The 17520-nt window shown below is 38.8% G+C and overlaps 1 protein-coding gene across 1 annotated transcript in view; it reads right to left on the bottom strand.

The window, feature by feature from the left end:
- kcnk2b (potassium channel, subfamily K, member 2b) overlaps positions 1-17520 on the bottom strand; it is a 95003-nt gene that overhangs the window by 56565 nt on the left and 20918 nt on the right. Inside the window, exon 2 of the mRNA XM_051654836.1 lies at positions 12621-12931. Within this exon, the coding sequence (XP_051510796.1) occupies positions 12621-12931 (311 nt within the window). The remainder of the gene's footprint in view (positions 1-12620; positions 12932-17520) is intronic.

Here is a 17520-nt window from a genome sequence, read left to right as displayed (position 1 = left end):
GCAAGTCTGCCAAGGCGCTAAAGGAACTGCACGAGGGTAGTTCCGCCCCAGGATTGATGCAGGAACTGCGCTCGGCGACCGACCTCGCTCTCCGAGCGACGGAGATCACGGCGCGGTCTCTCAGGGGGACGATGGCCACACTAGTGGTCCAGGAGCACCACCTTTGGCTCAACCTGGTCGAGATGGGTGAGGCCGACAAGACACGATTCCTTGCTGCCCCCATTTCCCAGGCGGGCCTATTCGGCGACACCGTCGAGGACTTTGCCCAGCAGTTTTCGATGGTAGAGCAGTAGATGGATGCTAGCCGGCATATCCTGCCCTGGCACGGCTCAAGATCCTGTACCCCGTTTACTCATCGCCAAGGGCGTCCCCCTATGGTGACTGTACTGGCTCCGCCGCAGCCCGCCCCTTCGGCCCGGCCCCGGCGTGGAGCCCACCGCAGGAAGCAGACGCCACCCATCTCGCAGCTGCCCAGAACACATGAAAGGCTTCAAAGCGCCCTTGAGACGGGCGACCCAGGGACAACGAAACCCGCTGCTCTAGAGCTGGTAAGCAGATCTCCGCCTTTTTGTTACCTTTTGCATTTAATTGCGCTGCATGCCCAAGTGGCTGCAGTACTCAAGAGCTCAGCAAGAGCGGTTTCCTTGTTCCCTGGGTCACGTATCCAGTGTGTACGGCCGTCATCACGACCACCGTCCACCACTCTATTTGGCAGGTTTTGCGCTCCAGCGGCGATCTCCCGCCCCTGAGCGCCCAGCTGTGGCACAAATCTGCCCCCGATGTGACAGTCTCCACGGGTCATGAGGACAGGCTTCTTCCTCCCCATCCCAGGCTGTTCCAGGGGTGGTCACAAGGAGCCAGGTAAGTGCTTCGATGTCCTTAGACTCAGCACGGCCACGACGTGGTGTGGCACCTCGAGCTCCGCTTCACCTTGGTGAAAGACGAAAATGCTGCTACCTTGCGCGGAGATCGCTACCCTCCTACGGAAGGGCGCGATAGAACCTGTCCCTCCAACCGAGATGAAGAAGGGGTTTTTCAGCCCCTACTTCATCATACCAAAAAAAGCCGGTGGGTTGAGGCCAATGCGTACTTCCACGCCTCGATCCTTCCTCGAAACAGACCCTTCCTGCGGTTTGCGTTCGAGGATCAGGCGTATCAGTACAAAGTCCTCCCTTTCGGCCTGTCCCTGTCCCCTCGTGTCTTTACGAAGGTCGCAGATGCTGCCCTTGCCCCGTTAAGGGAGGTGGGCATACGCATTCTCAACTATCTCGATGACTGGCTAATCCTAGCTCACTCTCGAGACGTGCTGTGTGCACACAGGGACCTGGTGCTCTCACACCTCAGCCGACAGCTCTTTGTCTGCTTTGGTGCACAGCGGAAAGGAAGCGCTGTCTCCAAGCAGAGGATCGCCCACTGGCTCATTAACGCCATAACTATGGCATATCTCGCCCAAAACATGCCGCACCCGGTAGGGCTACGAGCCTATCCTACCCGTGGTGTAGCGGCTTCTTGGGCCCTGGCCAGAGGTGCCTCTCTAACAGACATTTGCAAACTTGAATGAGTGGTTGCATACCAGCTCCTTTTATACCCGTATGTCCGGGGGAGTGGCATGCAAATACCACTCGCCAATTTTCATTGGCCTTTTATCAAAGACCAGAGGTGTCTCGGGCTCCCAAGAGTGACCCCTAGTGTCACTACATTGACACCAACGTCTCGTTCCCTCCATCAGGAAACGGAGGTTACACCAGTAACCATGACGTTAAATAATCCCATTGTCATAAGGACAAACAGGTTGGCTATTGTTTTTTTTTATATATATATATATATATATATATATATATATATATATATATATATATATATATATATATAAATAATGCAAAATACTGTTTCATATTAATAGAAATATTTATTGCTCATCCGGAGTATGACGCATTGCTGAATGAGTCTGTCAGACTGAATTTAAGATTATTGATCAATATTGGTGAGTTGCTCCAATGTCTGAAATATGATGATATTTAATAATATAACAATAGAGGATAATACCTGATAAAACTTCAAATAAGTGGCCAGAATTTACTGCTGTTTTTGGTGGAAGAAAGATTTTTATTTATTTATTTAACATTTAGCATAGGCTATTTTATTTATTATTTACTTGGCTATTGTAAAGGCCTATATACAACATTTGGTCTGGTAAATTTTGTTACTATTTAACACTTTGAAAACCCCTGCCATAGCCTAATTCACTGCATCGCAAAATTTATTTAGCTGGGCCACATGTATCTTGCCATAATTCGGTGGTTTGAAGCATCTATGAATGTTAAAGTTGTGTAGTTTGTCCAAGCCTTTGAGCTATTCCTCCCAAGATTTTGCAAACCCATCTGGAATCTTGTCATCCCAGCCACAGTTAACTTGACAAAGTTTCTGCTGGATCCTCTTTGCAGGAAGAATCGGTGGGGCAAAAATTCCAATCGGATCATAGATGGAGTTTGTGGTGGAAAGAATGGTCTTCCTGGTATGTTTTTGCTGCTTTGTGGCAGCCTTGAAGAAGGAGGAGTTCATTTCAGTGCTCCACTATATCCCAAGGGCTCTTTCCACATGGAGTTTATCTCTGTCAAGATCCAACTGTTTAACTCCTTTAGCCTTCTCCTCTAATGGAACTGAAGCTAGGATGGAATGACTATTACTGATCCACTTCATCAATCTGAATTCACCGGTTGCACAAACAGCTCTTAAGTCTTTCATCAAGGCAATGGCTGTCTCCTCATTGGGAATGGATGTCAGGCAGTCATCAACGTAAAAGTTCTTTCCAATGGTGCTAAGGACTTCTTCACCAAATTTTCCCTCATTGTCCTCAACTGTATTCTTGAGGGCATATTTTGCACAACTTGGTGAGGAGACAACACCAAGAAGATGGAGTAACATCTGGTACTCTGCAAGTGGTTGACTAATGTTTCCACTGGGCCACCATAAGAATCACAAGAAGTCAACATCCTCTGGTGGAACTTTAGCTTGATTAAACATTCCTTCAATATCTGCCATGACTGCTAAAGGTTCCTGACGGAATCGAAGGATGACTCCAATGAGGGTATTTGTAAGGTCAGGGCCCTGAATGAGCTCTTGAATTAGGGGTGTGCCATGGAATGAGGACACACAATCAAACACAACCCTGATTTTCTTTTTCCTCTTGTGGTACTGTACACTCTATGGTGGGGTATGTACCACACTCATCCAAAACTTCCTGGCAGCTGATCCTGTGGCACCTTTTCAGCATGCCTTTTCTCCAAGAGGTCATTCATGAATTCCTTGTAATCCATAAAAAAAATATGTCATCTCTTTGTAAACTCTTCATGAGGTTAATGGCATGCTGTTCCACCAGGGAGCTGGACGCCCTCTTGATGGAATGGAAGTCGAAGTTGATAGTGACCATCTTGTTAGATAGAAGAGTCTGCTGCAATTTTGAGGAACATTTTGTCCTCAACTGAATGTTCAGGTTTCTCATCAAATCAAATCAAATCAAATCACTTTATTGTCACACAGCCATATACACAAGTGCAATGGTGTGTGAAATTCTTGAAAAAATGCACTCATCACAGGCCTGCTCAGCAAAGTCATGACTGAACTGCTTCAAAAGAAGTTCTTCCAGACTGGCAACTGAAACCCTATTACAGGACACATTTAGTTGGCCACTTCCACCTACAGTATAGATGGGCTTCTGCCCAATGGACCATTAATGTGCCATCTTAGATGAGTTTGGACAGCATAAGGTCCATTTCCTTGGCTATTAATGATCCTCCATGGCTCCATAAGCTGTGGAGCATTGACTCCAATCAGTAGATCGACTTCCAATTCAGTGGTGTTCAAACTGACCTCTTTGAGATATGGCCAGTGCCGAATGTCCTCTTCAGTGGGGATGTTTTCTTTGCCAACTGGTATAGAACTTTGAGTGAAAACCTCAGGCAGGGTCATGAAGTTGTCGCTGTTGAGGCTTCTTCTAAACCATTTTAGTCTGTATGTACTCATTGGTCTTTCCTTCAGAATTTCAGTTTTCCTTCCTCTCACATGCAATTTTTCCATTAGCTTCTCTGTGCAGAAGGTAGCAGAGCTTCCGGGATCAGGAAAGGCATAGGTTTGTATTATATTACTGCCCTTGCAGGCAGTACAGTATCTTCACTGGCAAAATAGCAAAATAGCAAGTTTGCAGTCCATGAAACCAGCCCCAGTATATTCTGTAGAAACCATGGCAATTGTAATGGAGTTACTGCCCTTTGCCGCAGCCTTATCACTAACTTTGTCCTTCTAAGTAGTATGATGCCCTTTAGGTGTTACACCACCTTCCATAGTGTGCATTCAATATGGAGAAGTGTAGAGTGTTTTCTCTGGAAAGTCTTACAGTCCAGACACTTCCTACACACTTTACTCATGTGCCCTTTTAAAAGACATGCAAAACATAGTCCCTTTCCTTTTAAGAAATCAACCTTCTCTTCATGGGGATTCAAAGTTAATTGGCGACAAGATTCCAAGGCATGAATGCCAGAGCAGAACATGCAAGATGTCTGAAATTCAACTCTTAAACTTAAATTTTCTGTACTCTTTATTTCTTAAGAGCTAGATGCCAGTGGTGATATGGAGGTGGCAAAACTTTTCTTGCTCCCATACTTCAAGGAAAGAAACTTGACCTTGGCCTTTGTTCCCTTTGTAATAGAGGTGACACCTTGAATATTACCAAAGATGGGATCTTGGAGTATCTTGTCCTGATTTTCTATGAAAGCAACCACATCATGACATTTAGCTCTACTGTGTGTTCTTTCAAGGATGTCACATGCTGTGTTTCTCCACATTTCACACAATTTGTAAGGAAGCTTGGATATAATCTGCTTGAGTTTTGAAGGTAAATCAAGGTTAAACATGTTAGGAGTATCTTCAGCAGCACTGCAACAGCCTCTCAAATATAGTGCATATGCATTAAGGTCCTTTCCATCATAAGCCTTGATGTTGCTCTGCAATGTCATACTGTCTCCGCACCACATTTGAAAGATCCACATCTGTGCAGCTGGTTGACTGATTGAGTATTTGTTGCAGGTTTATTAGATGTTGCTGTATATTGGGCAGTATTCTTTCTTTGTGCAGCTTGAATGGGTTTCGGAGGTTGTAACTTCCTTTGCAGTGGTGTTTTAGGAATAGCTCCAAGTTGAACAAATTCAAATGATTGTGATGGTCCAGGTGGAGTTCCATCCTGATTCAACATCTATTTAGTTTGCTGTGATGTTTTAGGGATAGCCCCAGGTTGAAGAAATTCAGGTGATGTTGATGGACCAGCTGGAGTTTGATCCTGAGTCAATGGCTGTTTAGAATTCATAGTGCCATACTTTTCAACAAACTCATTCATTCCATCTTTAAGTTCAGAAGATTGTGGGGGAATGATTGATTGAACTTGTATACTTGGACTGGTAGTTGTTTTCAAGTCTTCTAGAACTTTTAATTTAGCGTCATTTGCAGCCAGGTCACATTCAAAATTTACTGTTTCCAGTCTCATGTTCAGTGCAGTTTTTTCCATTTCCAGAGTATGCTTTTGTTTTAATGCAGCTTTACAGTCAATAAGGGCTGCTTTACCAGCAGCTGACGATGATATATTTGACCCATGGTAATTGTGTGATTTGTGGGATCTTTTGGACACATTTAAAGCACTGTCATTTGGCCCAATAAGTATTTGTGGATCCTTTTGAAAATTTTCCCACATCTCCACTTCACTCATGAAGTTCTCAAATGTAGCCATTTTAGGCTCTTATCAATCAATCTGTTCATTTTCTCTGATATCATCAGATAACCATTCTTGCACAAGCTTATGAGCAGTCTTGAACTCCTCAAGTGCCATCCACAACTTTTTCATAAGTTACATGTCAACACAATCAATAAGCAATGCTTTCAGTTCCTTCATCCTACGTATGCACACACCAAGCTTTCCCCTGCGAATAGCACTGAGGGATGCAATGCTTTGTTCAACATTTTCATTTTAGGACATTTCATCAGCTATGACTGACACAAGCAAACATGTGTCAGATATCCATTGAATCAACAGGCAGCAATATGAAAATAAGCATCAACTACTTGTATCATACTTATATCTTTGAACAGAGCCAGAATTCTCAGTATAAACAGCAGCTCATAGAAGTATATTTCCCAGTGGTTATTCACAAATTGGATGAGTTTCAGAATCCTTTAAGAGCAGTCAATGAATTCCACTTTACTTGTTCAAATGTAGACCATGCTTGGGCCTTCCACATGCGTGTCCTTCCTGGGAGTTTTTTGACTAAATATTGTGGCTTCCTGTTGTGTGTGAAAATCCAAGGAGATTAGCAGTTACAGAAATACTCAAACCAGCCCGTCTGGCACCTACAATCATCCATGCGATTATCTCATCAACCATAATTATCTCTATCAGTGCATAAATTCATTCAGATACAGGTCAGGAGCTTCAGTTAATGTTCACATCAACCATCAGAATAGGGAAAAAATGTGATCTCAATGATTTGGACCGTAGCATGATTGTTGCTGCCAGATGGGCTGGTTTGAGTATTTCTGTAACTGCTGATCTCCTGTTTCACACACAACAGTCTCTAAAATTTACTCAGAATGGTGGCAAAAACAAAAAACATCAAGTGAGCAGCAGTTCTGTGGATGGAAATGCCTTGTTGATGAGAGAGGTCAACAGAGAATGGCCAGACTGGTTCGAACTGACAAAGTTTACGGAAACTCAGATAACCGCTCTGTACAATCGTGGTGAGAAGAACAGCATCTAGAATGCTATTCTGAGATGCGGGTTGGCACTGTTTTTGCAGCATGAGGGGACCTACACAATATTAGGCAGGTGGTTTTAATGTTGTGGCTGATTGGTGTACATATATATATATATATATATATATATATATATATATATATATATATATATATATATATATATATATATATATATATGTATATATATACTCACACACTGGCAGCCAAAAGTTTGGAATAATGTACAGATTTCGCTGTTTCGGAAGGAAATTGGTACTTTAATTCACCAAAGTGGCATTCAACTGATCACAAAGTAAAGTCAGGACATTACTGATGTAAAAAACAGCACCATCACTATTTGAAACAAATCATTTGAGCAAATCTAGACAGGCTCCATTTCCAGCAGTCATCACTCCAACACCTTATCCTTGAGTAATCATACTAAATTGCTAATTTGGTACTAGAAAATCACTTGCCATCATATCAAACACTGTTGAAAGCCATTTTGTTCATTAAATGAAGCATCTATTCTGATTGTCTTTGTGTTTTTTAGTTGCCACAGTATGCAATAGACTGGCATGTCTTAAGGTCAATATTAGGTCAAAAATGGCAAAAAAGAAACAGCTTTCTCTAAAAACTCATCAGTCACTCATTGTTTTGAGGAATGAAGGCTATACAATGCTTGAAAGATTTCATACAAAGGTGTACACTACAGTCTTCAAAGACAAAGGACAACTGGCTCTTACAAGGACAGGAAGAGATGTGGAAGGCCAGATGTACAACTAAACAAGAGGATAAGTACATCAGAGTCTATAGTTTGAGAAATAGACACCTCACATGTCCTCAGCTGACAGCTTCATTGAATTCTACCCACTCAACACCAGTTTAATGTACAACAGTAATGAGAAGACTCAGGTGTGCAGGCCTTAAGGGAAGAATTGCAAAGGAAAAGCCACTTTTGAAACAGAAAAACAAAAAGAAAAGGTTAGAGTGGGCAAAGAGAAACAGACATTGGACAACAGATACTGGAAAAGAGTGTTATGGATCTTAACCCCATTGAGCTTTTGTGGGATCAGCTAGACTGTAAGGTACGTGAGAAGTGCCCGACAAGTTAGCCACATCTATGGCAAGTGCTACAGGAAGCGTGGGGTGAAATGTCACCGGAGTATCTGAACAAATTGACTGCTGGAATGCCAAGGATCTGCAAAGCTGTCATTGCTGCACGTGGAGGATTTTTTGATGAGAACTCTTTGAAGTAGTTTAAGTAGAAAATAAAAAAATCAAATTGTTATAGTAATTTTTCACGTTAATAATGTCCTGACTATACATTGTGATCAGCTGAATGCCACTGTGGTTAATAAAAGTACCAATTTCTTTCCATAAGAGCAAAATCTGTACATTATTCCAAACTTTTGGCCACCAGTGTGTGTGTGTGTGTATATATATATATATACACATACAGGGCTGGGGAGTAACGGAATACATGTAACGGGATTACGTATTTAAAATACAAAATATATGTAACTGTATTCCACTACAGTTACAATTTAAATCATTGGTAATCAGAATACAGTTACATTAAAAAAGTATTTTGATTACTGAAGAGATTACTTTGCATTTTATTGTCATTTGTTTCATTTAATATTTAGTCCTATCAGATAGAAAACATTTATACATATAAATGATGCGATCCAAAGTGCATTTGAACAGCAGTGAAACACTTTCTTATGATGTGTTACATTCATACGAGCAGACAGAGAAGTTTGATGTAAGTTTGGAGCAGAAGAAATATAAATAAACCTTGTGTAAACTGTCAGCTTTACGCTAAGCTAAAATGCTATTTCTAGCCATTTTACATGCACATGTTACCAGGCACGATCATATATTTTTTATCAAGAAAATTCACGTTGGATCATAATTGTTTCTAGTAAGACCTTTGATATTAGGGCAAAAATCGTATTCTTGATAATTTTTTAATTTTTTTCCTGTAAAATTATCTAAAAATCGTTAAAACATGATCAGTTTGATTTATCATGTTTTAGAAACAACACTGCATAAGATATTCAGGTTTTTCAGAGAATGCATTTTTAAAATGTGTATTTTGTCTTACTGTACTGACAGAGTTTTTATAGTCAAAACAAGTGAAAAAGAATCTACCAGTGCTGAAGAAGTAATCCAAAGTATTTAGAATACGTTACTGACCTTGAGTAATGTAATGGAATACGTTACAAATTTCATTTTACAGCATGTAATCTGTAATCTGTAGTGGAATACATATCAAAAGTAACCCTCTCAACCCTGTATATATATATATATATATATATATATATATATATATATATATATATATAAAATATATATACACACACACACACACATACATACACTGTATATACTGTAAATATTTTTGCCTTTTGATTTTTTTTTCTTTTTATCATGTATTTTATTTGTTGGATAAATATGAATTGTCAATTTGGTAAGATAATGTAAGTGTAATATTCAGCACCAACAGTGATTTGAAACATGAATCTTGCATTGTTTGCTATTAAATTAACTGTGTTTTGGTGATTAAGCCAAATGTTCTCATGACATGTTACAACAATCTTGTGTTTTGAAACGATGATTATGTGGAAAGAAAGCATGTATAACTGTAATAAAAGCGTGAGAGCAGGTTTTGAAAGAATGACTAGCTGTGTTAAAAGTGTGATCAGTTTGGAGTTTTGTACTAAGACTTTAAAAAATTACCACTACAGTACTAGAAAATAGTACCAAAGGAATAAAATGTAATATTTTCTGCAAAACTCAATTAACACACATTTCAGCATGTATAAACACTAAGTAGCAGAATTGTTCACACACCAGTCAGAATTTCTGGATAAATAAAATGGCCACATGTGATTGTGCTTTGGAAAATGGATTCCAACAAAAAAAATTATGCCACAAATGCTGTCGATTGAGTTTAACTTGTATTGAACCCGGAACATTCCTTTAAATGCCAGAATAGGGAAAGAACTGAACACACTTCACCATGCCCGGACTGGCCATCGGGAGCGGCGGGAGAAGTCCCGGTGGCCTGGCGACTGATTTGGCTTCTGCCCTGCTTGTTTTTATTTATTTATTTACTTATTCATTATTATTTTATAGTATTGCCACCTAAGTGATTTCTGAATTTGGCATTAGATAATAAATCAATAATATATCATGAATCTGCTAGACTTGACTAATCTAGGCCACCCCTAAAATGGGTCATACCATTGACACTGCATGAGCGCTTCAAGTAAATGCGCGGAAAACCCCTCTAATTCAAGGATGCGCATTCATTCACTGCACGGACAGAGCGCAGCTAACGTAAGTGTCTAAATGCTTGTGCACTATTCAACTGAATGATAAAGTTTACTCCCTTTAACTTAATGCTACCAATCCTAATATATGAAGCATGCTGTCTGCTGAAATAATGAAAAATAACAACACTATTACCTACGCTACTCAATATAATGCATACATCAATAAACTGACAAGGGCTCTAGTCTTGTTAACCTAGTTAGTCCTTGTGTATTAAGGCCTCATGTTCTCTTGTCCATGGTCGATTATTGTTGTAACATTGTTTCATGTGTAGTTCCCGGTCTTGGTCTTTGCTTATAGTCAAGTCATCTTTAGTAAGTCTAGTCTGTTTAGTTCTTGCTTTTGTATCTTTTGTTATTATGGTAAATAATCTGCACTTGGGTTCACTTCATCATCATCTTCATCTTGTTCTGCTCCCACTCTGCCTGCCCAACGTAACACATGCAGCCTTCCACAGAAGTGCTTTTGCGCTCAATGACAGCTGGACCAAGCACAACAAAATGCAGGGATCTCAAGATAGGGTTTTCAAAGTTTCAAACTACATTTAGCTTGACACTTCTAAAAACAGTGCTTATGACTAGAGACACTGAAAACCAGTGAAACACAATGCAACCAAAGTGAGATGTGACACTTCCCCTCTGGCTAAAAAGCATGAATGTAATGCCAATATTAGTTATTTACAGTATAATACAAGTCATGGTTTAAATTAGTAAACTGAGTAGATGTTGGTGGTTTGGCAGTTTATTTATTGTCTATGTATTCCATTTTAAGAGAAAGTGTAGTCCACCCTATGACCAAGATGATGCAGGCAGAGGTCAGTGAATGGCATAGCAGTCCGGCTGGAAGCTTGTGGCAGATCATTTCCAGTGAAGTCCATCCTAAGTCCAAGGTTCAGGCTGTGGCCTGTGAAGAATCCAATATTTTACGGTTGGAGTTGGCAGCAGTTTATCCTCTGTGAAGTCCATTGTAGTTTGAGCTCTGCTCTGTCATTTACTACACACAAGAGTACGCATGATGCTCAAGATGGTGTTTTCAGTGTAGGAGCAGCCAGCTTCACACATTCACTTTGAAGTGCACAGCACATGCAGACTGTATTTTTTTATTTATTTTTTATTATTATTAATTTGCAGCCTTTTCAGTTTAATAATCACACTAGGAGTGTTTTCAATTTGTGTGTTTACACAATTACTTTTGTATGTCAGATGGTATCGGTGCTTTTAAGAGGATAAGTACATACCAGTATCAGATTTGTGACATCCCTAGTTTTTAGATTGATAAATGACTAAATTTAAATATTTTGAAATATGAGCTATTCTTAAATAATAACACATTCTCTTTTTCTCTCAATAGACTTTTGTACGTTTGCATATGGAAAAAAAAAAACAAAAAAACAAAGTTGTGACTTGTTTTTATCTGCTTACACTGGAACAGAGTGTGAAATAATGTGTAGCAGCTCTCAACCCCTCTACAACATCACACATAATTATTCACTGTGAGTCAATGAAAACACTCATTTACCCCCCCAAGACCATCAACAACACACAAAATGCTTGCCAAGTGTGTGTATGTGTGCAAGAGAGAACTTTTGATGCAATAATCATTAGAGATCTAGAGATAATTGGTTGTATAATCAGGCCAAACAATCAAGGTTCTGTGGCCTCATCAGTGCCAGTCCTTCCTAAATGCAATATAGGCAAGTTGCTTAGGGCTCCCGATTAACCGGAGGGACCCCATGCTGTCAAAGACGTTATAAGCAGCCAAGTACTTGTATTTGTTGCCATGCAAACAGAAGAGCACCTTGATGTGAAGAACCATAATGGTAAAATATATATATATATATATATATATATATATATATATATATATATATATATATATATATATATATATATATAAAATGCAAATATACATATTCCTTTTTAAAATGTCATGTAAATGCATTAGTCAGACTGAAATCTTACCAGTCTAATTTTTGCAAAGTCTGACTAACAGACCTAGATAATGTGTTTGTAACTTGGCTTTGTACAGCATGTATACACATTGATTGGCCTTGTGCACATACTCTGAAAAAGAGAGGTGATGCATGATGTTTATTTAACCAGGAAGTCAAATGCAACACAAACAAGGTAGAAGTATCATGGCGGACGCTAGGAACAAGTTAATTACCAATTGGTACCAAAATTAAGGTGAAAAGAATGTAAGATATGTACAGAGCTGAAAAGTTTTCCATGTAGTGCCAGTTGTATAAGTCTCACTTTTGAGAAGCTAGATAGCTGACATCTTGGTTTGGTTTTGCGTGCTAATGTTGAAAAAGGTCAACATGGAAAATGTTTACGTCACTTGCTCAGCTATGTCAGTGGAGCAAAATATTCAATTACACATTGTCTCATGTTGGACAGATGAATGAAGACTGTAGCTCAACTTTGCAAAAATCTGCTGTAGTTCCATTATGCTGTAACTGCGCTTGTAAACATACTGACGGTGAATGTGTGCTCTCTCACCTTCACCAGGATTTCCAGGTCTGTTGAGTTGACACAGGAATGCTCTGACAAGAATTCCAGTTTCTCCATCAGGATGGCCAGTTTCTGTGCTGTTTCATATGGCTGTTCCAGCTCTTTAAACACAGTTGCTCCGAGAATCAAATACAGCACCACCAACAGAAACACGGCGAGCACAGTTTTCCAGCGCATGACGCTCACACGCAACTCAAAGTCTTCTGGAGAGTTCAGCACCACTGGCTTAGCCGAAAACGACAGCCGCGGTTTAGTATCGTGAGCGGCTGTTTTAGGATCCAGAAGGTCTGGAGCTGCCACTGATAGACAGATAAAATCACTTTGTCACATATGGAAGAGAGATTCTGCCAATTTTAAATAAAAGGATAAAAATTCAAATGAAAACCCGATTAACCATTTCATTAAAGTGTCTGCAAAATGTGCCAAAATTTTAAAATTAAATGATTTGATTTTCACTGTAACAATGCATCATCCCTGTCAAATAAAAATATAAAATTGATTTGACATTTCATTTTCACTACAATCTCTAGACAAGACTGCCAGTTTCAAAATGAAAAGGCAAATGTGACTAAGAAATTTCAAATAGATTTTTTTACAAAGCTTTTTCTTAATGCTCACGCAATAGTTACAGAATTTAAATTCAAATGCAAATTCTCTTTTATTTTCATGTTTCAACATAGAAATTCTATGTTAATGAGTCAGTGGCACTCAAGAGAGGGGGCGCAGAGAGGTTGCAAGGGAGATGTTAATTTTGTGTCCTTCCGTGACAGTGAATTGAGAAAAGCCAAGAATCCACAATACAGCGCTTTTCAGGTTGCAACAGTTGAGATATCAAGTTCACATTCACATTTAAAATACCAAGAATTTACAGAAAAATGCATAACATTTGTTTCATCAGCCAGCTGAATAAATGAACATAGCGTTGGAATCACACTTGTAAAAATATGCATCATACATTGCCAGTGTTACAGGTAAAATAAACAAAGTTAATTCAGTCTAATTGGATTGAACAAATGATTAAGCAAATTAAAACACCAATATCCCCTATATCATATCAACACTAGAGAAGGCATATGAGTGATGTGTTTTATTAGCATAATAGCAAGCTTAATAAGTGCTGTCTTTCCAAACACAGCAAAAAAGAAAATTAAATGTTTGAACTGCTTGGACCTGACATATGGCATAATAAGTGTTCCGCACTGACAATGTCATGACACAATCCAGTAGTGATAGAGTCTCAAACTCATGGAATGTGTCTGATGAATTGGGATGCTTATTGATATAGGCTAAATATGGAAGTAATTAAGAAAAAAGGAAGTTTCAAAGTTGGATTAACTCAGAATCAGAATGAGCTTTATTGCCATGGATGCTCTGCACTTTCAAGTACACTGGAGACCTTTCCAATCGGGGGTTGCACAAGATGGTGCCCTAACCACATGTGAGTTGAGGAGCTCTGCAAACCCATTTTGTTTATATTTGTGCAATTGGACAGAGATTGTTAACTTGTATTTATACCTAACATCGTTTAGTTGATAACTGTCCCTTTATCTCAGAAGGATATAATGGGGAAGTCCAAAAAAAAGGAAGAACAAGGGTACAGTGCATACGAATGCTAATGCTAAACCTGCTAACAAGATTGTTAGTGCAACACCACAAGTTTCCCAGAAACTTGCTATTGAAAATCTGCACGACTACGTCAAAACTGACACGGACCCTGAAGAATTCATGTTATATGAAGAATTCCCTACAATTCTAGACACCCCTTGCAAGTCTCCTGCTGCTAAACAATGGAAGACTGAGAATGCTGATATCTCAACTAATAAACACTCGGTCTGACTCCCGGGAAAATATGATAGGAGAAAATGCTCGAGTGATTGCTAGCATGAAGGAGGTAATTGATGAAAGTACCAGACAAATCACAAGTGTGAAGGAAGCTATCGAATTTGTGAGTGTGGAAGTTAACTGTATGAAAGCCAAATACGGTGTGGTAGAGTCTAAGGTTGGCAAAATGGAGCAGATTACCTCGGAGCAAGAGAGAAGACTATCCCACCTGGAAAGCTACTCATGTCAGTGGAATTTAAGATTCTACGGAATTCCTGAAAAAGAGAGAGATGTTGTTCGGGGGCAGGTCATCCAGATATGTCAGCAACTGCTACCAGAAGAAAGAGACAAACTGCCAAGTGCTACTGATACCGTACACCGGCTTGGTCACAAACATCCGAACAGCAACAGGCCCAGAGGAGTCATTTGTCAGTTTGCCTCCAGTTTCTTCTGCAATGCTGTAGTGGCGTGCAACAAAGGACTCTTTCTCTGGAATAATAATCTGAAAATATCCGAGGATTTGTCTCCAGCAGACAAAGAGAGGAGTATTTTGTGGCCGGCTGTGGAAAAAAGTAACAAGAGAACAAGCGTGCTTACTTTATGGGGGGAAGAGCCTTTGGATAAGGTATAGAAATATTTCCTCCAACGTAATACTTTTTGTAGCCTGCTTGGCGATTTATGGAACTTGTCTCAATCTGCACTGGGTCCAAGGACTATTGTCTGCTTACTGGTCACTCTATGACCCCTTTAATTTGAAAATTAAAAAGAAGCCTTGTCACTGATAAAAGAAATAATGTTTTTGAAGGTCATACCATTAGTTTCGTTATTTGGTAGTGTTTGCGCAACAAAATGAAGTGTTATGTTATCATCATTATTACGCATGTTATTTTGATGTTTAGGCTGTATATAATTGGAATTGCACTTTAGTATTAATGATTCATAGGGTTTGCTTTTCTCACCCTATTTGTGAAGTTTCGATTGTTATATTTAGAGACCAGTTTAATCTCTCTATATTAGGTCATTTTTTCTTATGTCTTTATCATTTCTTTGAATACTAGAGGGCTAAGAAACCTCACTAAAAGGAAAGTGATTTTTCTATATCTCAAACAATTCAAGTCTGACTTTTGTTTCTTGCAAGAGTGCCATTCAACCAAAGAAGATTATAATTTTTGGAGATCCCAATGGGGGTTAGATTTACGGATGTCTCAAGTAATTCAGCGGGTGTTTGTATTCTTAAATCGGTTTAATGGGAAAATTGTATACTCTGGTTTAGATGGGCGTTATATTAATCTTGAAATTGATCATTTAACGTATTATTGTTAATATCTATGGATTTAATTAACAAGGAGAATGAAGCTTTTTTTGTTCCTCAAGTGGAAGAACATGTGTTGAAATTACTAAATTCTACTCTAGTTTTTGGAGACTTCAACATAGCTTTGGATGGCAACTTAGATTTCCTTCGAGGTCTCTTGATAACACTAATCTTTAAAAGACATTTATGCAACGTTTCTCTTTAGTTGATAATTAGGAGACTCACCCCTCTCTAAAAATATTTACGTGGAGCAATCATTCTCTAACCAGTCTCGCATCGATATGTGGCTTATCTCGGAGTTAGATAACTCAGCATCTGACATTATTCCATTGCCCTTTTCTGATCACAAATGTATCTCTATACGCACATTTTTCAGTTTGCTAATTTACCTAAAACTACCTCTATTGGAAACTGAATATTTAAATTCTTAACTATACATAAAAAAAAAACTATTCCATAATTGCTGTTTATTAGGACAGTGCAAATAAGGAAAATTAGTTTGGCAGCAATTGGGAATTGCCGAAATATGAAATTGGTAAATACTTGCATGCTTTTAGTAATTTGTCAAGGAAAAAATAAAAATAAAATGTAGTTTTATCTACACCGGTTATTAATCTAACGGAGGCTGAAAAAGCGGAACTTGATCTCCAGTTTTGGACTAGTTGTATAAGCAAAAAGCTGAAGGAGCATTTGTTAGATCACAGATAAAATGGCTTGAAGGGGAGCAGAACTTTTTTTAGACTAAAAAAAAAAAAGTATTATCTGAAATCCAAAAAAAAAAAAGTTGCCACGTTGTGCTAAATTTTATACACATCTAAAATTTTGAAGAAATCATGCTTTTTTTTTTATTCCTTCTTTAACCAGTTTAAGTTCTACTGATCAGGTTTAGTGCAACTTCCCCATAACCTTGAGATTGAAGCAATTAAATCTTTAAAAACAAATCTCCTGGAACGGATGGTTTTACTTCTGAGGTTTATCATTTGTTCAGTAAAAACATTGCTCCTTTGCCTTCCTTAAACAGGATAGAGAAATCTTGTCTTCCTACTATGTCAAGGGCTGATTACCTTAATCCCAAAGGCAAATTGGCATCCGATAATGTTATTACATTATAAAATAATTGCTTTAGTATTGGTTTAAAAGGAGTGCTAAATTCTATCATAGATTAAACTCGGTCAGGATTTATGCATAATACATTTCCTAATAGAAGACTAATTTTAGACACCTCCGATTACTCGACTTAAAAAGGATGGCTTTCTTCTTTTTGGAAAATTATAAAGGCTTTGACACTTTAGAACATTTCTAGCTCAAAAAAAAAAAAAAAAAAAACCTTTGGTAATCACTTTTGTAAAAGGATTAAAATGTTATGTAAATATCTCAGTTAAGTTATGTGATTGAACCTCACCCATATTTTCTTAATATCGTGGAGTCAGACAGGGATGCCCATTATTTCCTTCAGTTTTTTTTTTATATTGCGGTGCAATTTCTTAAGCTCACATGTTTAAAAGGAGCCCTTTAAAAGGCATCACAATAGGCAGAGAATTAATTAGTCAACTAGCAGATGATACAGCGTTATTTCTGGAAGTCTCCTCACCAAATTTTGATGGCTCTGCACACTCTCAAAGTATTTAAGGCATTGGGTCTAAATCTTAACATTGATAAGTGGGAGCTACTGCTCATTACAAATTGTCATGCTTCCTCAATTTGTGGCATTGTTTTTGACAGCAAATGTAACATATCTTGGTGTACAAATAACTA

The sequence above is a fragment of the Myxocyprinus asiaticus genome, chromosome 25 (genome assembly GCF_019703515.2).
Source record: "Myxocyprinus asiaticus isolate MX2 ecotype Aquarium Trade chromosome 25, UBuf_Myxa_2, whole genome shotgun sequence".
Taxonomy (NCBI): Eukaryota; Metazoa; Chordata; class Actinopteri; order Cypriniformes; family Catostomidae; genus Myxocyprinus; species Myxocyprinus asiaticus.
Note: the sequence above shows the minus strand (reverse complement) of the source record. Positions and strands in the feature narration are given on the sequence as shown.